This window comes from Petromyzon marinus, chromosome 37 (genome assembly GCF_048934315.1).
Source record: "Petromyzon marinus isolate PM22_M1 ecotype Great Lakes invasive population chromosome 37, UKy_Petmar_22M1.pri1.0, whole genome shotgun sequence".
NCBI classification, from domain to species: domain Eukaryota; kingdom Metazoa; phylum Chordata; class Hyperoartia; order Petromyzontiformes; family Petromyzontidae; genus Petromyzon; species Petromyzon marinus.
In genome coordinates, this window is record NC_133703.1 from 23,582,392 (window position 1) to 23,608,512 (window position 26,121).

General features: G+C 44.5%; 1 protein-coding gene across 5 annotated transcripts in view; it reads right to left on the minus strand.

Annotated features, from left to right (window-relative positions):
- The window catches only part of SLC38A12 (solute carrier family 38 member 12), a 307,038-nt gene that overhangs the window by 16,963 nt on the left and 263,954 nt on the right, over positions 1–26,121 (minus strand). For all 5 annotated transcript variants that reach the window (XM_032967021.2, XM_032967023.2, XM_032967019.2 and 2 more), the window contains exon 10: positions 2,194–2,615. In XM_032967021.2, the coding sequence (XP_032822912.1) occupies positions 2,194–2,615 (422 nt within the window). The remainder of the gene's footprint in view (positions 1–2,193; positions 2,616–26,121) is intronic.

Here is a 26,121-nt window from a genome sequence, read left to right on the forward strand (position 1 = left end):
CAAATTGAACATTGCAAGATGCCTTCGTGTACACATGAACGGCAGCGAACCTGTGCATTAATGGGCATTCCTAACACTTTGTAAAATGCAGGTTATTGCGAATATATTTTCGAATTGCAACAGATTTACAAAAAATCAGTGTTGAAGGAATTTGTTTGCCGGTGATATAAGTTCTGTTTTGGAATTCGAGGTTTTTAAGGGATCCAGAGGTCAACAGTTAGATTCACTCTCCCAGCGAGGCAGTTTAAATAAAAGATCATCTTTTAATGACGCCACATCTGTCTGCCCACCCAGCAGTATAGATGGATACACCACAGGCGACTGGCAGCTTGCTTGCGATGGCGTAAATCGTGGATAGTCCCACTTCTGGCACGATGTCTGACCAATATGGAAGAGTAGGCCACATTCACTCCAGAGGGGCTCTCCTTGGCTCCCTCTGGTGGACGCCCTTGCGCAAGCAATGCCGTGCGTGCATAGTTGCAGGGCTGCAGAACTGAAAATTCGTCATGCTGTTTGAATTCACAGATACCCGACGTGAGACTTCATTTGGTTAAGAGTTCTTCTCGGAATTGCAGCGCTAAAGAAAAAGTCCATAAATGAACGTCAGCTCATCGCTCACTCGCTGGCAATGATGAACAAGCCTCCGCGAAATAAGAGAGCAACAAACAAATAGGTGGTGCTGTGGTTGGAGGCGTCTCTGCACGTGATTATAATGAGATCAGCAGAGCTTAATGATCTAGTATCGCAGAAGGAAATGTGGGGGGGGGGGTGGAATCCACAAAATCTATAACCTTAACGTTCGTGATGATTTGTCTTTTATCAGTAAACTGACTGTACACTCTGTCTATGTTGCCAAGCAGATGAGGGAATTATCAACATGAAAATGTATTCCTTTTGTGTACCTAAGGTTCATAACCATGACTATCTCGTTCATTTTGTAAAATTAAATGCAAATTTGATTTGACAGCTTCAAAATACACCGAGTGAAAATAGAAAATCATCCCGGTAACAGCACCACACACATCGAGCCATACATAATGATTGCTGTGGGCTTTATAAAAGATATTCAATGATTTTTCCCAAGCAACAAGTGACCTAAAAAATGAGTCTGCAGCAGCAGCAGAATAAATAAATTGTCAATTTCATGCATTAGCACAAGTTTAACTCGTAGGCTTTCACAAACAATATCATCCATAATACAGGTTTTTTGGGGTTTAGATCGCGTAAATATATAAATGTTTCGTGAAACCCGCCACCACCCTACACAGACAATTTCGCAAGGTTTGTCACAAACACAACATGCCAAATCGTACGGCACACCGGTGTGTTGGAGAGCAAAGCCACAACATTTACAATCTAAGTACGACGTTTCGCCAGTAATTACAACTAGTTTAATCAGGCAACAGCCAGATTCAAGGAACGAAACAGGAGGGGGTGATATGATAGCTATTTTGATTCCAATTCAGAAATTTTCGAATAATTTTTCAAATGCGGTAAAATTTTTACCATGATGCCAGCAATCAATGGCCTACTCTTGCGAATGACTTTACAGGATCTTTGTGGAGCAGGCAGCGTGTAATTTGTTTGGTTAATACACCCACTGTTCCCGCACCTCCGATTAGTATGGTTGGCTACGTACGGTGCGAAAGAAGTTAAACATACATACGGCATTAATCAGGGCAGCCGAAGGATTCAACCCTGAACCTGTGCAACAAGCTGCAAACGCCCTACTGTTGGTAAATTCTTAAATTGGTAACCTATTACTGTATATTGACACTTTTCATCTACCCATGTTCTGTGAAACTAAACCTCACTAATTATTGTGGCTATATTTGGTATTTGAAAAAACATCACAAATGCACAATATAATTTGAACTCCAGTACTTAGAATTCTTGGCCTTTATGCTAAATCTTAAAACTGAATGTCTCGGACATCAACAACAAGAGTCAGAACAAATGGGCACAAACAGTAACAAGATTAAAATTAACTCTGGGGTAGAACTGAATATTTTATTTCTGATCGCGTGTAAACTCAAAAAGTTACCATAAGAATGGAAACCAATATGAGATGTCAGGACGGTAAAGTCTTACCGGCAAAAACGCACAAATCATTCAAATCCATCGACTGATTTATAACGTTTCCGTGACTGGACCGGATAACGCCTCGGATGGTCAGAGAGCCCTCTCACTCACCAGGAAGATGGAGCGCAGGTTGTTGCGGAGCGTGACAGCGATAATGGGAAAGTTGGTGCTGATGGTAAACACCGGGAAGAGGCCCAGGAAGTAGCGGACCCCGATCGGCGCGGAGGGGTCGGCCAGGAAGTTGAGGGTGTAGAGGTCCTGCAGCGCGCCCGTGGGGTACGCGAACACGGCTGTGAACGCCAGCAGGCTGTAGAAGGCCAGCACCAGGGCATAGGCCGAGAGCGTCACGCAGCCCAGGCGCCGCTTGTCGGACACGGGCGTGAGCAGCGATGGCAGCGAGTGCTGGCACATGAACGAGTAGACGCACACGCCGAACAGGTTCGGCACGCCGCTCAGAGTCCCGATGGCCGGGTGGCCCTGCGCCTCGCCCTTGCTAATGTGCAGGATCGCCAGCACGATCATCATGATGAAAGCTGCAGGGACAGATGGGCAACATGGGGCGAGTGGTGGGGGGCACGGGATGGGCAGGGGATGAGAGGTGATGAGAATAGCAGTGGCAACCAGTGAGGCATTGGAAAAGCAACCTAACTTTTTAAGCAAGGCAGACGTATCACGCATATAGATTCTGTAATACTTTCTACGATTTGTTGTCCTTGTAGCACTGGTGAATCATCTCCAGGTTTTTTAGGATACGTTTGATCAATGTGTCTGTTTTTTGTAGAGTAAGTCTCAAACAGCAACACAGCTTTAGTGTAAAAGCTTCGGTCATATTGGATCAGCCATACGAGAGTTATCATGGCCCCGTTACATACAGGTGGGGAGAGCTAAAGCATAAAATAATTCGCCATTAGTTGGGAGAACATTAATAAAACTTGAACTTAAATGATCAACTGTTGACTGCTCACATAAACCAGCTTTATAATGAAGCAGATCCTTCACAATCCAAGACCGCTTTGTATATATTGTTCTTCATGAGGCCGGAACCATTGCAAAATCTACAATTTCGCGTAAAAAAACTAAAATCTCTATCCATAGGGGTGCGCAAACAGAGATGCATTCCTTCTGTCTCTACGAATGTGGAGAAAACCCAACGATAGTCAAAAGTGAAGTGCCGTACGTGCGTGTTCAAACAAAAATTAGCGCTTTCAAATTATCACTGCACATTTATAGTCTATCATGCAGATTTTGCAAGACATGCCAAGAGTGAAAAAAATGGAATTGAACAAAAGCAATTATGCTTTGCTGCCGTTAAATATGAAGAAAACAATCACTACTGTACGATACCCGATGCCTGTGCAGGAGACGGTGTAAAAAATGTTTTTTTCGGAGACAGAATCGTGCCTTATTGATCCAACTGTTCATTTATAGGACAGATCAGAGGTGAAGTAAACACGCACTGAAGGAGGATGAAATTACTGTCTGGTAACCTTCCCCTGTGCTCGTTTCTCCCGCCAGCCAACAGTAAAACCTGCAGTGAGTTCCGTGCACAACGCGGCCAGCCACACAAAGGCTTTGTGCTGTGCGCACGATCTGTTGTTGGCAGACAGCAGGCGCATGCTGAGACCGAAGGTGATAATGGGGTAATTTAATAATTAAGAAAGTCAAACATCAAAAAGGTCAAGGTTGCAACAGTTGACAGCGCTACACTCACAACATTGCTTCTTGCGTTTCTAGAGCCTCACAAATTAAGCAATAAGAAGCATTAATTAGTAACAGGTAGTAATCAATAAGTAACACAGAGCTGTTCCCTTCTGGGCATTCAACCAAGCACAGCACGAATGGGCAAAAATGTAATACAATGAAGCTTTTGTTTAGACATGTTTCTGTTTTCTCTTGACCCTGTTTTGGAAGGTTATATGCAAAGGGAAAAACGTGATCACCAGAATGATAGGGTTGCTAAATAAATATTATGGCCAGTTCGATGCAGTGATTCAGTGCAAAAATAATTAATTGAGATGAATGTGTACAAGGGGAACACTCCAGGGCGTGTGATTGCTTGCACAGGTTTATTTGTGATGTTTATCCCAAATGGGCCAAACGCCCCGCACATTTCGCGGGGATAATGTACTTGTCCGCCCAATTTACTCGCTTATTTATTAATGTAATTCGAAAAGGCAGCTGCTCCACGTATAAATAATATCTACCTCCTGGATCCAAAACTTTACGGGACTATTATTCGAGTCAACCTTGAACGATCCAAAATGACAAACAATTGCATCTGCAGACAATTGTGCCTTTAAAGGATAACATTAATTATTTCTCCTTCCTATAAATCAACAAATGCGCCCTGCAAAAACACATAAAAGGCGACCTTTAAAATGTACCTGGCCATTTCCCTGCTTTGCGAGTTCCCGCTGATTGCAGAGCAATCTAATTCACAGTCACTGCAGTCCCATTTGCGCGCTGCACCGAAGCCACTCAAATGTTTTTTATTTCTATTTATTTGTTTTGGCTTTCATTTGTAAAAGCTTGGGTTACTGCATACATTTTCACTGAGGCAAATGCTGTTTTCGCAGTCTACAAAGGCCAGGGATAATGGTATTTTCTAATCATGGATATTTCTATAATATTATTGATAGAAGATGTGGTTGACAGTAGAGAAGCCTTTACTAAACCTGGCTTACTCATGCGGTTGATTGGCTTTGAAATTTCCATTATTCTCTTCCCGATGATGTTGGTGGAACAATTGATAAGTTAACATTCCCTAGAACAGGCTAAGAGGTGTGCCACTCTTTAAGTGCAACTTTACCAATGTATTTGAATCGCAGAACGATTGAGGAATCATTCCATGAGTGAGCTTTTTCAATTCTAAACATTTGGTAAAATTGAAATATAGTAGTCAGACAAGGGGGAAACCTTTCGCCAAAGTTGATCCGAGTAACATTCGTTAATAGACAATGGTGGCTGTTGAAAATCCACGCTGAAACCACATTCTTCCCAAGTGTGCATTTCAACAGTACCATATACAACAAGATTTGTAACGTGGACAAACCGGCCCTCACCATGGAACATCTGTGCACAAGAGCTGCAAAGCTCATCGGATTTCTCCTGCAGTCTAGATAAAGATTCTGAGTAGAATTTGTGTTATTATACACATGCATGTATGCTACTGAGTGTTGCCCTTCTGTGTTGTTTCAAAGTCATGTTCAAGAGTCTCCCTGCTCAAACGAGCAATGAGGTGGTGCTCATCTCTGTTGGTGGCCCTAACTCAGCCGTGGAAATTCCACATTCCCATGGTTTCCGCATTGGACGATCACAGCTGACTTCCCACAAAGCGGTATCCATTGTATTGACCCTGAAAGTCCAAGTCAATCACCAATTAATGACTCTGACCACTGTGCCATCTGGCTGCATTGCTTATGTTCAGCAAATACTATTTTTATTTTATTTTACAAAGGATGCACACTGATACTTAAGCACCATATCTAATTGAAAATGTACATTTTAAAACACTCCATCTAACTGCACTGTGATCTGGGTCGCATAGCAAATCCACGACCCTGAATAAACCCACTACCTGATAAAGGCCTTTCCAAGCCGTGTTGATCATGGGGATTATTTGGCCTTACTTCACTGTGCTAGTCAGTGTGGGTGGGTGAATTGCGATCTGGAATTACAATGGTACAAACATGCACTTTGTAATCTGCGATCAAATGCATTCAAATGACATAGAGAGCCCAAGAAAGACTGTTGTTAGTTGAGACTTAAATCTTTCAAAGACACTAGACTACGATGCTGATAGCACCTATTACAATACCACTCACTCTTCATTGAATTTATACTGCGACTCCTCGCAAACAGAATCAAAATCTTTATTTAAATTGGAGGAATCAGATGAGCTATAACTCTTTTTCACAGATGTCCAGTAAGGGTGGGTGAGCAAGGTCAACCAAAACCTCGATGTCGTTGAATGTGGCATTGCCAAATTTCCATTCCACTGTGCACCGGTTCAGCTCGGACTGTGCAGTGCTTTAGATCAATAGGAAACCTTTAAGAAGCTGCAATGTTCAAATAATAATAATCACGCCTATGAGTTCACCTGCATTATTTAATGAGAGCAAACGTACAATGGACCAGAGCTTCGCTACGTCTCCTGGACAATAACATTTGATTTAAATTGAACTATGAAATCAGCGCCTTCAACGACCCGGCCACCTCAATCTTCAAGCCAGACGACCTTGACGCAAACCTAACTGTTCATCGTGAGGCTCGTAATACCATGGGGTTATCCATGAACTTAACTAGTTGCAAATGTGTCAAGTTTCTTCTGGGCAAAAAAAAAACTTTAGTGAGACAGAACATTTTGCAGTTAAACCGAGCAGCATTGAACATCAGTAATGTTTTTTACAGCAGGGTTCTTGACGAGGTTAAGAGGTGACATATTTGATTCAATGCTACATTAGCTTTGCTCTTTAAATTACTTTGTTGTTATGGCTGCCGGAACACAAACAAGACAAAGGCTCCAACATGACAGCGCACGGCTTGCTCGGCTCTAATTCTGGTGCTTAGGCAGCGCCGCAGAATAAGGGCAATCCGAGTACACGGTTGTGCTACAATAGCCGTGATTGTGGTCATTAATCCAAGACGTGTAAGGGTCCAACAAAGCAGATGTCCTTCTTGGCAATGGTGTAACATAGCCCTGCCAACAATGCTTTGCATCCTGCTACAATAACACGCATATGCTTACAAATAGTATTTCTCACATATATATTATCATGAAACATTTTCAGTTTTCAGTATATTTATACTGAAAGAGCTTGCGTGTCCTATTTCTGGGAATTCTTCTTTTTGGTATACCTAAAGAATATTTCTTCATTATTATTATGCTCAACTGTGGTACAACTTAAATTAGTCAAGATTTGAATTAGGACTTTAGCAGAATCACCATTCGTTATTCCTTAACCTAATTACCGGCTATTATCAATCTACTGTTGGATGAAGGCCTCCCCATGCCTTCACCTAACACTTGAACTTATTTCATCACTCCATCTCCAATAGTTTCATCTGGGTGGATTTTTTTCAGTGCACTCCAATGACTAAACTAAAACTTTCCTCCATTGGAAACCCCATTTGCCAGTAACAAAATATGATAATGTTTTTTTTTACCCTTTTATCTGGCAACAAAACGGACACCTTTTTTACAAGGAGTCATGTTTGCATTGACCACAATACCTGCGGTCGGAACGCAAACAAAAACACAACTCTGATAATGTATGCACTGCCCTTGAAATTGATTGGTCCACACCTGAGACAGCTTTCCTTAGAGCCTCGTCTCACATGGTGTTGGACCAGATGACGCCAAAAGGCGTCATCTGGTCCAACACCAGTTTTGTTGCCAGATAAAAGGGTAAAACTTTCCTTTTTATTAAATGCATGTTTCTAAGCATGGAGGGAAAAACTGGAGGACACAAAATCCATACGACCACAGGGAGAGAGACATGCAAACTACAAATATACAGTCATCAGGGTCGGGACCGAACCCACGACCTCCTGTATACCAGGTGAGGTAGTTAACATCTCGCCACCGTGGCCCCCAAATTTGCCTTCAATTGCCTTGTGCACACCGTAAAATGGCATTCAGACAGGAGCAGGCCACACATCCCAAGGAAGGACCTCCAGAATAAATGAAAAATACTCAACATATTCATGAAAACACCGTGGCCTCAAAAGGAAAAGTATATAATCGGCGACATTGTGGGCAATGGCGCTCGTAAATAGACGCGCCAGAGGAACAGAGCGGGTGCTAAGAGTTGGAGACTGAAATTCAGACTAAAGTGTTTTTGATACAATGCCGTGAGGCCCTCCTGCTTAAATAAGTACGGAGGTTACACAAATTGACCTCGCCAAAAAACAGCAAAGTCGTCATCACACAGCGGGATAATCTTGCAGTCTTGTTTTTATTATTAATATTGTTATTATTATTATTATAATAGACATATGAGAACCCATTGGTTGCAGGAATCTGAGTGGAATTGGGAACTTTATTGGGTGGTCTTTATTTAGCTTTTTATCACATCAAATTTTCTCCAGACGTGACAAGGAAAAAAGGTGTGGGAATCAGAACCGCAGTCATCTAATTAATTAATGAATTACACCCTAAGTGTGCAGCTTTTAATGTGGCAATGTTGCTGCCTCTGGCTATATTTAGGCGTTTTGTTAAATAGCTATAAAGGATTTAAAAAAATGTAAATTGCATTCTGAAAGACTAACAGTTTAGTGCGGCAGAAAAAATATCACAATTATCTCTGTGATTTATGATGACCTTAAAAGCTGCGTTTAATCGCATTATGTCTGTATTCATCTCCTGCCGTGGGCACGAACTATGCTCTTTGTACTGAGCCATGTCGCTGTCCATTATAAAAAAAAACACTCATCTTTTCTCCACGACTGCAACGTTGCAAATTGACTCTCCGATCCAAACCAACCAGACATTTCGCTAAATCGTTCGTGTGTCCTCACTTTCCAGGAATCAGCCGACTTGTTTGCTGGTATCTGGCCCATGTCAGGGCCAAGCAGTGGTCACTGTGAGCTACTTGCTGGTTTCATGAGTAAAATAGAAGCCTGTGGGGTGAGGCCGAAGAAATGCATTGGGTCAACTCGTTGCATGCTTCTTGTGGTTTCTTTCACAGCAATGTTTCCCCCCCCCCATGCAAATCCTATAAGTCTATGACATTAGCTGACATCACAAAGCGAGCAGCGAAGTAACAAGCCGAAATGTGATGCACATTGACAATCTTTTTTTTCGCTCCTGGTCCCGCTGAAAATAGCTTTGCTTCATTTCATTCACATCAGCTATCACCTGCAAGACAGGTGCTGACAGCACAAGATGGGGAGGAAACATCCCACAATGCACGGGGGCCTCTGGCGATCATCTTTGGAAGATTTAGAATCAAGTAGGACATGCTTTGGGCCCGCGCACAGCGGAACAAAAGAAGTGTCTACGCCTTACGGCAGAGGGAGATTATCATTCACTATGCGTGCCACTTAGATCGCAGACTGTGTGCTCCTTTACACTGGCATCAATTTTTTCCGTTCCTACAAATATACAAATAAATATTAATTGCAAGTGCACATCACAGTTACGTGATTTTAAAACACTGCATAAGCGTGACAGCAAATAGCCAGGAATCAAAACAATCTTTCATTTTAAGGTCTACATTACTATAACACAAGAAAATCGAATGCCACAGTAAGCACCGTCATACACGGACAGTTTATCACACACAAGCATCTTATGTACATAACGCAGCAGTGCTTCATTGGCAAGATAAATCAAACATGTTCCATCTACTGCTGTTTGCATGGCATCGGGAAGATTACTCTATGTATGAACAGGATAGGACATTTTATTTCATACACTGATTTACAAAACACAAATACCGGGATGAATGCCATGCTCTGTTTTTGATGGACCCATTTTATATAATTGTCACTATTTCTAAACTCAAGACGTTGATGCGATTTAAAAGTGGAGCCAAAGTATCCCACTATTTACATGAGCCCTGTGGACAGAGGAACACGTTATTGCTCATAGCAGTGAGAAACTGCTCCGAGTAGTTTGGAGTGACTTGTGTTGTAAGCCAGACGTATTACACACGAGTTTTAGAGGGGTTGAGGAAGGTGATGATGACTTGTGGTTGCTTGTTCTAATAGGTTGAATGTTGATACCAAAGCCGTTGGACTGAGCAATACTTGAGTGTTCTCCACTGGGGATTGTATCCAGTTTGAGAATCATTACCGATTTTGGGGCAGCCATCCAGCAGACAAAAAGAGACATACCGAGAGGGATTCCGGTGACAATGTAGAAACATTCTGGCCCCTGTACCATATCTTTTTAGATAGATTTTAAACTTCACACAATTTCGGTAGACACCTACACAAATGATCCTACATGCACGATGTACTGTATAAGCATGCTACATCTACCTATTATCGATATAAAATACAGTATAATAATCTACATCCCTGTGTAAGTCCATTCCTGGATAAAGGCCTCCCCACATCAAGTCAGCCATGTGGGCTGTTTGACCACACTTCATCACACTGGTCTGTACGATTTGGTGAAGGGGGGGGGGGAATTGTTTCAGATATCACTCGCCACTGATGTGAGCCGCGCCTGGGACTAACTCAGCAACGATGCACACATGTTCACTATATACAAAGAGAAAGATCCTCTGTATAGCTTTAACAGACTGTTGGGGCAAGTACTGTTAGCGAGCACCTATGAAGGCCAACACAGCACACAAGGGGGTGGGTGGCCAGCACCACACCCGGCCACCTTTGTCTCTCCAGTGGCGATGTTTACACAGCACAAGGTACTCATCTGAGGCTAAGTCGACCTAGGGGAGGCCCAAGAATGGGTCAGATAATCGTCACTGGTGTTGGCCGTGAGCGGCATTTGAACTTGGGTCATCAGTTTCGTAGTGCAGCGCGCTAACCACTATGCCACCACTCCACACACATTTTATAAACACACACGAATATGATATGTATAATTCAGTAAAAGAACACATTTCACCATTGGGCTATGAAATTCCAAATGCTGACAGATTTATACAATGTTAAGTCTCCAGTACATTTTGTCTTTACACCACGGTGGAACGTTACACTCTTTGGCAGACAGAGCACAGAGCCAATCACCTGCTCGCGTTTCTGCCCACATGGGACTTCTTAACCAATCAGGAGCAGTGCGGCATAAAGGGACAATATATCAATATGATTTTTTATAACGGGGGCATTTGATTAATTTAGATGCCCCATGTGGCTACAAAATCATTAAATATCATTGGCTGCACTTCTACTCTAAAGGGCTTTAAGTAGCTGTCTTAAGTGACAGTCCATCAAGAGTAATTCAAATTCAAAGCTATACGCTCACTTGCATTCATAGGCACTATATTGCGCATATATCAAATTTATATAAGCCATCAAAACTCTTAGGCAAGAACATCTGGTGCAGTTTTAAAACAGAATTGATCCAGCATTTATCTCCATTTAGGTCACTTCAACTTAAAATGCAATGAGAGCTGCTGCCTTCTCAGCACTGCCGAGAAAGGAGCGAACATTTAGGGGCCGTCCATAAATGACGTCACGCACCTGGGGGGGGGGGGGGTCAGACATTTGTGACGATGTGTGACGATGGGGGGGGGGGGGGTGAGAAATGTGACGTCACATCAAAATGCGCAACTTTAAATAAATATAGACAACACGTTCTACTTAATTAAATACTGTTTAATAAATGTTTTATCCTACAACATCAGAGTGCAGCACCACATTAAATACACACTACAACGACAGTAGTTTAAAGCGATTTGAAGAATGTTTTATTTTCAAAATGGAAATATGGTTGGGGGGGGGGGGCAGAGCTTTGTGACGTCATATTTGAGTGGGGGTCTGACTTTTTGTGACACCGTGTGACGAGGGGGGGGGGGCAAAAATCGTCCAAAATCGCGTGACGTCATTTATGGGCGGTCCCTTAACATGTCTCACGTTAAGGGATCGAGGCACTGGTTACTCATGCCACTCGTTTTTACACATTTCTTATGAAGGCCTTCTCAATGCACTTGTAAGGTAAAACTATTTGCCAAATAAAATTAACTATCTCTTTAATTGGGTAGCAAAAAGTGGCAATGCATTTGCAGTGGTACACGCGCAAATAATAACAAGAATACAAAAACAGCAAATGCATCAATACAATTGTAGCCTTAAAAGTAAAACTATAATCAGTGGCGTTTCGAGCAATGGCCCTTCTTCATAGATAAGGTATTGACAAATATAATTAATTTGTAACATTTTCTTTCGGTACAGAGAAAATGTTTGCAAAACAAGCTCACAGAAAATCAAACTGCCTGTTGAGCCACATGCAACTCAGATCCCTAATTACAGAGGCCCCTCCTGCTGCCTATTCAACCCCAGTGCTGTGGCTTGTCAACGGGCATTCGGGTCTGTAATTTGAGCTTCACTGAGACCTTCAACGCGCGAGGCCACCAAACTACAAACACCGGAAAAGTCTTCGTAACCGAGACGAAACAATGCTTTGATTACGTAGATGAAAAATAAAAATAATTAAAATAAAATGAAAATAACTCAATTAAATCACGACGTTCCGGGCGCAACACAAGTGTCCGTCATCAGGTGGGATGGCGGACGCTTGTGTTGCGCCCGAAACGTCGTGATTTAATTTAGTTCTTTTCATTTTATTATTTTCATCATCATCATTATTATTATTTTCATTTTTCATCTACGTGACTTTACCGAAAGAACCAAAGCGTATGGATCCTTGCAGTCACGAAAACTTCAAATCTAGAATGCTTTGATTATGCGGCACCAACAAAGTGAATCCTGTGTTACTCTGAATGAGCCTGCCAAATTGTTAATTTTAATACCGCAAAATTAATGTGAAGGCAGCAACTTACAAGCCTAAGCGATGACGGACTATGACTTTGTAACAATTTGACTGTCTCGATCGAGCTTTGCAAACCTGTCTGGTTTTCATGCCAAGTGGGCTTAACATCACCGTCACGCACCATCACGCGCGCTGAGCTGCAGTCTCTTTTTACATTAACCGCAACAAAATTCATAACTCATTCACTTTACGCTGTTCCCATCTTAGGCCGTAAAGGTGAAGAGAAGTTATATTTAATTAAAATGCAGCATGCAGGATCAACATGTTACTGTGGCAAGCAAACCAATTAAACGCGCACAAAGACCTGAATGTTCCTTCATTTGTATTTCCTTTTCTATCTCTTCTTCGAGAAAAAATAATAAAGTGACAAGATAATTACACCTCATCTTTTTCATCACATTCATAATAGGCCTGTTCACAGGCGAGCCTCGAAGTGGGACAGTGGTGAGGGTTTCATGCCAGGCAGCCAGCGGCATCAGACGACACAAACAACCGCACGGCGAAAATACATTTTGGTAATTTCGCTGGAAGTTATTTGCATCTTTAGACCATGACACAAACACATAATTAGCCTGTTGTTTCAGGTGGCAGCAGAAGATTATTAATGTCTACACAGCAGCACGCGGCAAGGTATGTTAATTCCTGCAGGAGTTGCTGGGCGGCTGTGGATATTTAACAGTGGCTGTGCAACAAATTGACTGACCCCTGCCACATGAATGTGGAATTTATACCAATGGCTAAGGGCCAACAATGGAGGTGAACAATATCCTATGCTCGTTAGAGCAATGGCACAGTTTGACTTTTGATTCTTTGAGTTATGACTCTTGTGGCGGTAAAACCGTCAACCCTGCGCCTCCATGGCTCTATGTGGAGTTTCTAATGTTTCGCCTCTGTGTGTTTGCCCTCACAGCTCCCTCCTGAGAATACATTCCAGCCAATTTCACGACTCACAATTATTTCAATGCGATGTTTTTCCACAGTAAATATATTTTAAATAGGATGCATGGCAGTGGTGTCCCTTCCCTCTGGCTTGTTCTTTGATTTAGCGATTGATGGTGAATGTTGAAGCAAAGCGAACGTCACCTGCAGCATGCAAAGCGGTGCTTCATTAGGGGTTCATTATTGCGTACACACCGTAGTTCACGCCACAGATGCAGTGTGGATATGTGCGGTGTTCATGTGCAATGGCAACATTGCACCCGTGGTGAGCAACAATTGTCTGAATTAAGCTACTTTGAATTTATTCTGCATGCTTTAAGTACATATCTCGATATACAAAACGCAATTAAATTAAATCGTGCACTATTGTAAATGTAAGCTCCCCTCCTCGTGTTTTATGATCGTATTTTAAGGCAACCGCTCCAATAAACATTTAAAGTATATCTCAATACTCAGTTCTATACTGCACAATGCTTCCAACTCTTCGGCTTTATGCATGGTACGATATATATTGCAGAGAAGTCTTATACCAAAAGTACTGTATGAAAATGTGTCTTTTTGCCCAGTGAGACTTCAGGAAGCATCAAAGGCCTACTTTTGCTGTTAACATTTTTTAGCATTTTGCCAAACTTCCAAATAAATTTAAAAAAACATTTCTTTCTGTGTACAGATTAAGGGGACGGCTCTTCTCCTCTCCCGTCTATTATTCTGTAACACTTAGAAATTCCAGCATGTCGCCTTCTCCCATAATTTGTCGTGCAAATAACCCCTTCCGACTTCAAGGGGGCGTTTTCGCACGCGAGAGGACGCACACACATCGGTCTCCCGGCAGAGTGGGGTGGCCGTGGCTCACGCCGTGGCTCACGCCGTGGCTCAGGCCGTGGCTCACGCCGTGGCTCAGGCCGTGGCTCACGCCGTGGCTCACGCCGTCGCGACGTCGCGAAAAAAGCAGCTTCGCTCGCACGTCCGCACAACGATTACTGCCGTCAAGTGGACGTGCCGACAGCTGCACGCCCCGATTACGGGTTTTCTTTAATTCTGACAAGAGCCCAGCGGTACAGAGTGTGAGCGGTAAAAAGAGGAGAGGGCACATGAATGCCAAGGGGCTGAAACGTATAACTCATCACGGGCTGGGGGTAAAGGGAGAGAAAAGGACATAGGGACTGCGAGCGGGAGTATGGCGTTTTGTACAAGTGTAAGGGGAGGCAATGGAAAAGGAACAAAGACAATGAGAAAAAGAGTGAGGGGGGCAGGCAGGGGGACGTGTACGAAAACAAGGTCCACCAAATAAAGTAACCTCCACGCATCAAGTGAACTTATCGTCGATATGAATCCCGCAGAGCAGTGGTTACCTCGTGTCCACCCGTGGGGTGATAGCTGGACGCCCGTGCCCTCCCCGCGACCTCCCACCGTGTGCACCATCACGCTGGATTCACTAAGAACGGGGGCGATTCCGGCCTCGAGCAATGTAAGTGTGTGTGTGTTGGGCTTATTTCGCACCGAACGTAGCCACCCGTGCCAGTGGGGGTTCCTCGCGACCTGTGGGCGTCCATCCCAATCGCTGCCCACGCTCCCAGCCTCCGAGGGCGGCGTTTTAGACAGATTCAAACGGTCTGTGTGCGGACCGTCTGCCCTTGGCCTTGGAATCAACTGAAAGACAAATTCAGGGCGCGCTCTCGACGCGTGTTACTTTCCCAGGCGATGGGGAAGAGCTACGTGTGTGTATGTACATGGACAGTCGCGCATCGTCGCTACCTAAGATACAAGTACCGGTGGTGCGGAGCAAGGACGTGTTGCCTGAGCTGTCGATGTTCAATGAATCCCAGCTCCATGCGCTTTCATGAATCGTCACGAATCAGGATTGCAATTTGATTTAAAACGTCATCGCGTCTCAGTGTCTTGTCTCATTTGTTTTTGTCTCGTTCATTGCATTAGCCCAAAGATAACACGAACATCTTATTTCCTTAAATTACTAAAAATATGCATCCTTAGACACAGGATTCGATGCATGAGATATGTATGTGAGAACTGACCTGAATCGATTTAAATTGATGACTCCTTCCAAGCCTGTTGTGCTACATGAATTTAAAACCTCCTTTTTATCCTTCATGGGCTCATCTTTTCAATATCTCTGCTCTTAGTTTATTGAACAGAAACAATAACCAGTAAAATATTAGACCGATTTTACATAAACCGCATGGAGAAAGAGTCGACAAATAGTTTCACTGTGTGGCAGGGTGGCACGGTGATAACACTTGTGTCTCACGGTGGTAACACTTGTGTCTCACGGTGTAACACTTGTGTCTCACGGTGTAACACTTGTGTCTCACGGTGTAACACGTGTGTCTCACGGTGGTAACACTTGTGTCTCACGGTGTAACACTTGTGTCTTACGGTGTAACACTTGTGTCTCACGGTGTAACACTTGTGTCTCATGGTGGTAACACTTGTGTCTCACGGTATAACACTTGTGTCTCACGGTGTAACACTTGTGTCTCACGGTGTAACACTCGTGTCTCACGGTGTAACACTCGTGTCTCACGGTGTAACACTCGTGTCTCACGGTGTAACACTTGTGTCTCACGGTGTAACACTTGTGTCTCACGGTGGTAACACTTGTGTCTCACGGTATAACACTTGTGTCTCACGGTGTAACACTTGTGTCTCACGGTGTAACACGTGTGTCTCACGGTGGTAACACTCGTGTCTCACGGTGGTAACACGTGTGTCTCACGGTGGTAACACTCGTGTCTCACGGTGTAACACTCGTGTCTCACGGTGTAACACGTGTGTCTCACGGTGTAACACTTGTGTCTCACGGTGTAACACTTGTGTCTCACGGTGGTAACACTTGTGTCTCACGGTGGTAACACTTGTGTCTCACGGTGTAATACTTGTGTCTCACGGTGGTAACACTTGTGTCTCACGGTGGTAACACTCGTGTCTCACGGTGGTAACACTTGTGTCTCACGGTGTAACACTTGTGTCTCACGGTGTAACATTCGTGTCTCACGGTGTAACACTTGTGTCTCACGGTGTAACACGTGTGTCTCACGGTGTAACACTTGTGTCTCACGGTGTAACACTTGTGTCTCACGGTGGTAACACTTGTGTCTCACGGTGGTAACACTTGTGTCTCACGGTGGTAACACTTGTGTCTCACGGTGTAACACTCGTGTCTCACGGTGTAACACTCGTGTCTCACGGTGTAACACTCGTGTCTCACGGTGTAACACGTGTCTCACGGTGTAACACTCGTGTCTCACGGTGGTAACACTCGTGTCTCACGGTGGTAACACTCGTGTCTCACGGTGTAACACTCGTGTCTCACGGTGTAACACTTGTGTCTCACGGTGTAACACGTGTGTCTCACGGTGTAACACTTGTGTCTCACGGTGTAACACTTGTGTCTCACGGTGTAACACTTGCGTCTCACGGTGGTAACACTTGTGTCTCACGGTGTACCACTTGTGTCTCACGGTGTAACACTTGTGTCTCACGGTGTAACACTCGTGTCTCACGGTGTAACACTCGTGTCTCACGGTGTAACACTTGTGTCTCACGGTGTAACACGTGTGTCTCACGGTGTAACACTCGTGTCTCACGGTGTAACACTTGTGTCTCACGGTGTAACACTCGTGTCTCACGGTGTAACACTTGTGTCTCACGGTGTAACACTTGTGTCTCACGGTGTAACACGTGTCTCACGGTGTAACACTTGTGTCTCACGGTGTAACACTTGTGTCTCACGGTGTAACACTTGTGTCTCACGGTGTAACACGTGTCTCACGGTGTAACGCGTGTGTCTCACGGTGTAACACTCGTGTCTCACGGTGGTAACACGTGTGTCTCACGGTGTAACACGTGTCTCACGGTGTAACACTTGTGTCTCACGGTGTAACACTTGTGTCTCACGGTGCAACACTTGTGTCTCACGGTGTAACACTTGTGTCTCACGGTGTAACACTTGTGTCTCACGGTGTAACACTTGTGTCTCACGGTGTAACACTTGTGTCTCACGGTGTAACACTTGTGTCTCACGGTGGTAACACTTGTGTCTCACGGTGGTAAAACTTGTGTCTCACGGTGTAACACTTGTGTGTCACGGTGGTAACACTTGTGTCTCACGGTGGTAACACGTGTCTCACGGTGTAACACGTGTCTCACGGTGTAACACTTGTGTCTCACGGTGTAACACGTGTCTCACGGTGTAACACTTGTGTCTCACGGTGGTAACACGTGTCTCACGGTGGTAACACTTGTGTCTCACGGTGGTAACACTTGTGTCTCACGGTGTAACACTTGTGTCTCACGGTGTAACACTTGTGTCTCACGGTGGTAACACTTGTGTCTCACGGTGGTAACACTTGTGTCTCACGGTGGTAACACTCGTGTCTCACGGTGTAACACTTGTGTCTCACGGTGTAACACTTGTGTCTCACGGTGTAACACTTGTGTCTCACGGTGTAACACTTGTGTCTCACGGTGTAACACTTGTGTCTCACGGTGTAACACTTGTGTCTCACGGTGTAACACTTGTGTCTCACGGTGTAACACTTGTGTCTCACGGTGATAACACTTGTGTCTCACGGTGTAACACTCGTGTCTCACGGTGTAACACTCGTGTCTCACGGTGTAACACTTGTGTCTCACGGTGTAACACTTGTGTCTCACGGTGATAACACTTGTGTCTCACGGTGGTAACACTTGTGTCTCACGGTGTAACACTCGTGTCTCACGGTGGTAACACTTGTGTCTCACGGTGGTAACACTTGTGTCTCACGGTGGTAACACTTGTGTCTCACGGTGTAACACTTGTGTCTCACGGTGTAACACTTGTGTCTCACGGTGGTAACACTTGTGCCTCACAGCCCTCCTGTGTGGACTTTGTTCTCCCCCTGTGTACTGAATGGGTTCTCCAGATTCCTCTCAGAGCTAAAAAACAAACAACGTTTTGGCCAAACAACCCAATGCTGAAAAGTTACCAGCAAATGACTTAATAGTGATTACAGAGAGCACCGTACGACCCTATTGTAACATTGTGGTGGGGGCACCCTTGAAAGGGAGTGTTGAGACACAGCGAGGCTTTCCTGGAAAAATAAAGTGCTGAATAAAGTGTTGGGAATTATCTATACAGCAATATCGTTCCAAATCAATGTTGGTCTATGGCAGCCCGGCACACTGAGGCATACCGTGACACGATGTTGGATTAGAACTCGTGACCTCCAGTGAGTAAGGGTAACACTCAAATCAACTGAGTGGTTCTCCTGTAAATTACGGCATATTGAAATGAAGAAATTTGATTATAAATCACACACACTGCATGAAAAAGGATGCATTTGGAAAATAAAAGTATTTTCATTTATTCAAACCCAATGAACCTGACCCTGAGCAAACAAATGCATGCAGAGCGAGGTAGCCACAAGGCTGACTGTGATGAAGGGCTCACACGGCATTCTGTTAAAGCCAGACAATGGCCTCCAGAGATCCTGCCTAATGCAAGGCAGCTTCAATAAAACACAGCATTTAGATTCAATCCATGTACGACACTGTCATTATCAGTGTCCGCATCTGTACAATGCTACGGTGCTGTATACGGGGAACGAAGGTTTTCGAGCTAGATTCGACAAAGCTTTACACCTACCCACAGGAACAAAATGGCAACTCCACAGTTCGTTTGATTGCATCTTTGGCTTCAGCGCCTCTTGCGTCGTAGGCTAAGCACAGCACGGTACCGTGGACACAATCGGCGAGCAATGCATCGAGACAGCTGGTTCTTGGGTTACGGTAACGGGCCCACCAAGACACAAGTCGACCAAACTATGGCTCTCGCTCAAACGACGGTTGAGATAGGGCACTTACCGATGACGTGTGGTGCACCGGCGGTATGCGCTCAGCCAGCCGGACTGCTGACGAGCAAGAGATGGATGAAACGAGTCCAGAGTTTCTTGTGCTGAATAAGAATCGCTAAACTAAATTTTTTATAATTTTGTCTGCAGATAAATTTCTGTATGTATGGAGCCAACCATGCTAATCGAAGGTGATGGAAGATGACTTATTTAATGTATTGTTCTCACTGCTTGGCCACTGCACATTTATGTAATGTTCATAGAGCAGCTTGCGGTACAGGCTGGCTGGCATATGTCATCACTACATCTGAGTGATCACAAAACCACATTTGAGTCTTAAAATGTACCAGACAGGCCACAACACAATCACAGCAAGAAGACCTGCGGTGGCATCCCAGTCAATGTGTGATGGAGTGACTTACCCGTCACCTCGGATCGCAGCGACGCAGTGGCAGAACACGCACGTTCCAGACCTTTCAGTGTGAAGTGCTCATGCAAAGTGCCCTCAAAGTTGTTGGTGGAGCAACGCAATTCTTCTGCCAACAGCACGCTAAACACACGAACGCGTTTCAGTCCTCAAATGTGGTGCCAAAAATGGTGTCCGCGAACTGAATTTCAAGTCTGCGTCATCCCGATAAAGCATCCCTGGTGTCTGCATTAAAAGAAACGTGCGGTTGGAGTTGGCATACAGACAACCACAAGTGGCTATCTTGGTTGTGTGGGCTTCTTAAAATTGATTAAGAGTGCTGTACAAGAGGAGTCCCTTGCACACAGAGCTTCCCACATTGCAGACAAAATTCCAGCCTTTTGGGGGCCATTTACTCATCGATGCTGATTAGATGGGTTTGGAAAAGCAAGCGTCATAACACGTTACCCCACCACGAACTCTCTGCTAACTTACTACATGAACGTAACTCTTTTTTGGGTGCCACTGTGCGGACAAAGGCTATGGTTGATTGAGGTACCTGTCCCAAGGGTTTAAAAGCAATCTGACTCAGAATGAAACCGAGTTCTCTGGATTGGTTATCTGGCACGTTCACTCCGTGAGAGCATGTATTTTGAGCCAGGTGTATATGCTTCAGAGTTATATGCATATTTGATTCGAGCGATACCTGTCGCATATTTGAGTGCGCGACAATAATGCATATTTTTGATTTAAAGCTTTCGTGACTGCAGTAATTCATATTCTTAGTTTTTTCGGTAAAGTCACGTTGAAGAGAAACAACAAAATAACAAAATATATATAAAACAATAAAAAATTCTCACGTTTCGACCATAACTCAAACGGTCATCATCAGGTGTGTCGGTTTGCATAAATTTATTTTGAAAACGGCATATTTATTTATTTATTTATAAAAAAAATAACGTTTGCGTCACGCGCAACGATTGGCAGTTTGCCCAGGACTAGTCCATCTATTTTTTGAAAAGAGGAGGGGGGAGACGAAATTTGTTTTTATGTATGCTGTCTGAAAGCCACTGTAAGCGTGAACAATCAATCAAGAACTGAAATGATTTATCAAATCTTTCCAATGATTGCTAAGATAGAATCCATCTTCTCGGTTGAAATTGTCTCTGTGTTTGTATATGTGGATAGCCTCATGAACGAATCTCTCATGGAAGCCAGATGGCTTACAAAGAACCTCCGTCTTGGAAAAGTCAATGGCATGTGAGCCTACTGAATTAGAACAATGATCTGCTACGGCCGAGGTGTTGGTCCTAGCGTGTTTAAGGTCTGCTTTATGTTCACGAATGCGGTCCGAGATATGGCGTTTGGTTTCTCCAATGTAACTACTACCACAGAGGCAACTTAGTTTGTAGACACCAGGGTATTGTATGTCCGGAATCACATCTTTTACAGACGGAACCAGATCACGGATTTTATGTAATGTGTTGAAACGGACCTGGATCTTGTGTTTATTCAAGATTTTGGAGATCTTTTTTGTGATCCCAGCAATGTAGGGTAAAGTGATGGTTTTGAAAGGCTCCTCAAGAGGGTTCTTCTTCATGGTTTGAGTGATAGCTTTGCGGATTGTATAGTCGGAGTAACCATTAGCCCTAAGAGCTTGGTGTACGTGCTTGAGTTCACTGCTTATGTGTTCCTGGTCGGATATGCATTGGGCTCTATGATACAGAGTCTTGATGAGAGAATTCTTCTGTGATGGATGGTGGTGGGAATCCGGTTTCAGATAAGCATCCGTATTTTAGTTTAATTTGTGCAGGGGCCGTCCATACTACAATGACAATAGTTTAAAGAGATTTGAAGCATGTTTCATTTTTGGGGGGGGGGCGGGGGGGCAGAGCTTTGTGACGTAATATTGGAGGGGGGGGTCTGACATTTTGTGACGCCGTGTGACGAGGGGGGGTCAAAAATCGTCCAAAATCTCGTGACGTCATTTATGGACGGCCCCACAAACGTTGTAAGATAAAAACATACATTACCAAGCAACCACGGTAAGGACACGGGTCTGCTTGCTTTTACACCAAGGTGATACAAAGCATTAATCTCCCATCCACCATGGAGCATACTTGAGACATTAGAGGAACCTACACTCATGGACACTTGTACACGTGGCCTCTACGGTCCCAAGAAACATTGAGAGGACGTCCCTTTAATCTTCAGACTACACAAATCTATATTCTTCCTTGTGTGTCCAAAATATCCATGCTGTTAAGGATACATTAAATATCACTGGTATTTAACAGAACACAGAATCCATCCTTAAATAACCCATTTAAAACCCTCCTCACGTCCGCGACTCTCAGGCCCAGTGTCACGAGGACGCACAGCGTGTTACCTGTGCTAGATTCCCACCCCAGCCGACATGTGGTGCACCTCATAGCCCTCCAGTATTGTAGCCTCCCCCTACCCTTTCCTCTCTTCCCATCCCTTACATTATTCAAATAAAGCTCAGCTCAGCCAACCCTATGCAACCCAATAACGATCATTGTTGGCATTTCCACCACATGTACCAAACGAGGATAAATATCAGTGGCATGGTGGTGAGGTAGACACCAGTTGACTGTGGTTGAATATTCCAGGGTGGCCGTCAAAAACTCGCCCCACGAAACCCTTACAGTGGCCACCAGAGAGTAGCGGAACCCAGTTATATTTATCCTCAAGTGAAAATCAAACCCAAAGTCCCAGCCCAGCGGTGCAAAGGCTGAATTTGGGTAGGCGAATTCAAGGGCTGTTAAGGCCCTTTGAGCCAGTCGGCAGCGGCCCCCAGTGCGTTCTCAGTTTTTAAGCTCGACGCTGGCAAAGATCTCATATGTTCTCAACAACACCTCTCCCGTACAACGCAAAGCTTGCATTTATGATGGGAATTTTTTTTAAAAGCTGATTCGTTTAATTGCATTGTTTGTGGGTTTTTTTAAATGTGTGAAAGTAAACAACAAAAAACAAGTGAATGTAATTGCAGAAATCGAAGTAACAATTAAGCGAAGGACACGCCGTGCATTATTTCGCTACAAAACTTAAAACATTTTATTGGCGGGAGAAAAAATGGTGCAGATTATCGGAACAAAATGATATTTGGCAATCTAACACATTGTGTTCTTTGCTGACTCAAAAGACAATATGAAAAATTCAGTGGGGAATAGAACACTGAAATTGGTTACTGTGTGTTAGTGTTTTTTGAAATGGGAGTTGTCATGAGTTATAAATTACATTAGGGCAGGCTAAAGGAATTCGCTGGGACACACAGGTATTACTTTATCAAAGCCACGTGCAGCATTTTAAAATGTCACAGTGTCAGCCCTTACAGATCACAGCCAAAATCATCCCACTGAGCGACGTGATTTTTTCCCAGTACAGTATTTTCCAATAAAAGACCGCCACACTCAGAGGCTCATAACATGTGCACAGGCACGGAAATAATAATTTATGTTCGTAAAATGCAAGCATTGATGTTTGCTAGTTACACTGGTAGCAACATCATACTTTTGTACAATGTCTTATATTTAGAATGTTACATTTCTAGATTCCCATTTAGCCGTATTAGACTGTTGAGGAAAGTGCTGTTAGCTAGCACCTATGAAGGTCAGCGTTGAATACGAGAGGATGGGTGGCAAGTACCATGCCCGACCGCCTTTGTCTCCCCAGTAGCGATGTTTACACACTGCACAGGTACTCATTTGAGTCTGAACTGACATAGGGGAGGCCCAGCACCAGTTCAGATAATCGTCCCTGGTATTGCCGTGAGCGGGAACCCGGGTCGCCAGGTTCGTAGCGCAACGCAGCTGAACGCTGCACCACCGCTCCCCACGCAAACAGTACCACGTGCACGAGAATACCGGCAGCACTTAAGAATATATAAAGATCTACAATTTGATTTCCCCTCGCAGAGCAAGTTGTTGTTCGCAAACACCTGTGAAGGCTGCCAAGGCAAATATGGAGCAAGGGGGGTAGGGTGTGGTAAGAACCACATTAAAATCCCATTATTCTCCCCTTCCAGGTGTTTACACACAGCACTACACCGGCCCTCGCGTGCCCCTATTATCAGCATCATCGCCAATAATCAACCCGAGTGCAGTGTGCAAGCCACTCTGGCATTAATCCCCTCCAGAACACAAATAGGAAAGCTTCGTTGAACGCGCGGGGGTTACGTTCCTGGAAAATGGCGTTGGGCAAAACCGCGCTTGACAAATGATAGACCTTACAGGGAAAACAGGGTTACGTTCCTGGGTCCGAAATGATCCTCCCCTCCCACTTTGTCTAATTCTACAAGATCTCCACCCTTGTAATTGTACTCAAGAAAGCCGAGTCGCTCGTAATTTCTTCAGCGTGTGTGGACACTTTATTTTTCAATTCCACCTCAACACAAACCCGCCGTCTCCATTACTCTCCCCGCACCGCGGCACTCACGCCCAACGCTCAGGGCCCTGACACTGAATTGCCAGCCCAACGCTCAGGGCCCTGACACTGAATTGCCAGCCCAACGCTCAGGGCCCTGACACTGAATTGCCAGCCCAACGCTCAGGGCCCTGACACTGAATTGCCAGCCCAACGCTCAGGGCCCTGACACTGAATTGCCAGCCCAACGCTCAGGGCCCTGACACTGAATTGCCAGCCCAACGCTTAGGGCCCTGACACTGAATTGCCAGCCCAACGCTCAGGGCCCTGACACTGAATTGCCAGCCCAACGCTCAGGGCCCTGACACTGTCACTTGATCGTGAATGATTCGCCATCGAGGCGTTCGTATGAATAACATAATCGATCAGTGGGACGGCTCGATGCGTGCTGAAAATGTGTGAACGTTTGCGTTGTGCCTGAGTGTATTGAGTACAGTATGTGTTACATTATTACAAAAAACACATACATGGTATATAAATCGTTCTCACCGTCGATTTATTCAGGCCTGAGTACCTTCCAACGGATGCAGGCCTCTCACCTCTCGCAAGCCGATCTAACGACTATATTGGCAAAAATATAAGCAGTTCAGTTCAATTTTGATTTAAAGCTTTCGTGACTGCAGTAATTCATATTCTTAGCTCTTTCGATAAAGTCACGTTGAAGGGAAACAATAAAATAATAAAATATATAACACAAACGGTCATCACCTGATGATGACCGTTTGTGTTATGGTCGAAACGTCGTGAGAATTTGTATTGTTTTATATATTTTATTATTTTATTGTTTCCCTTCAACGTGACTTTACCGAAAGAGCTAAGAATACAGTTCAGTTTTAGTTTATTTTGGTATAGCCCTGTGAGCCATTCGGCTCTTGAATCGGGTGCAACCACAACAAACAAAATAAACAAAAACACGAACAAGAAAAGCATCTTAAAGTGACTATGTGTGACTGTGCAAACAGAAAATCCATGGAAAATAAAAAAAACAGCAAAAATATTCCTGAAAAAAAAGCACCGTCAACCCACGTACAGCCAAAACATCACCCCCGTGTTCGGGAAAACACCTCATGAAGTAAACCGTGCATAGCCGCAACACGTGCTCGGGAGAGGTTTCCCTGTATACAGAGACACGTGAACACACACAAAGGTACGAACACATTCACATGCATTATACATACGTGTGCACACATGCTTGCGTTCACAAAACCACAGGCACACGCATGCACAGACATTTAGACACACATAACAGCCGCTATTTGACACTAATTGGCGGTGACATCACCACAGCACTTGTACTAGGCTAGGTCCACCTCAGACACATACGCACACATATACATAAACTGAGACACGTGCATAAGGTTTTTTTTGCATCTATGCTGCGAAACCAATTCCTATAGTGAGAGATGTTTTAATGATCTCTCAAGAGGAAGGCACCCGTATCACTGCCCTTTGGTGGCGTCACGATGACAAGTCTGCTGCACCGCTACTCTTCCCAGCTCGAGCATGTCAGCTCACCAGGGACGAACGCTGCGCTCCCGTGCCAAACCCCCGCTGACGGCTGGCAGGGCCTTGCCATCGTGCCGCGCCGAGAGTCCAGAAGAGAGGCGCCGTGATGCACGCGTTGTTCGCGTTGTTCGCGTACGGCTCCCCTTGCCCACCACCTAGTGGTGCGTGCGGCCGGGCTGAGCCCATGAAACGTGCTGTGCAGGAGAAGTCAAACTTTCCGCTGAGGTGGTAACGAGGAGCGTGAACTCAAGGGCCATCACGCGAAGTCCCGTCATCGTCGCAGCGGCTTTTGGCCAGCGATCGGACAGAGACGGTAGCTGGAATGCCCATCCTTCCAATAACATGAAGTCACTGGAGCTGTGCACTTTAAAATCTATATTGAAAACTCATTTCTTTGGAACTACTTTTTTTGTCTCCTTTGGTACTTTCGG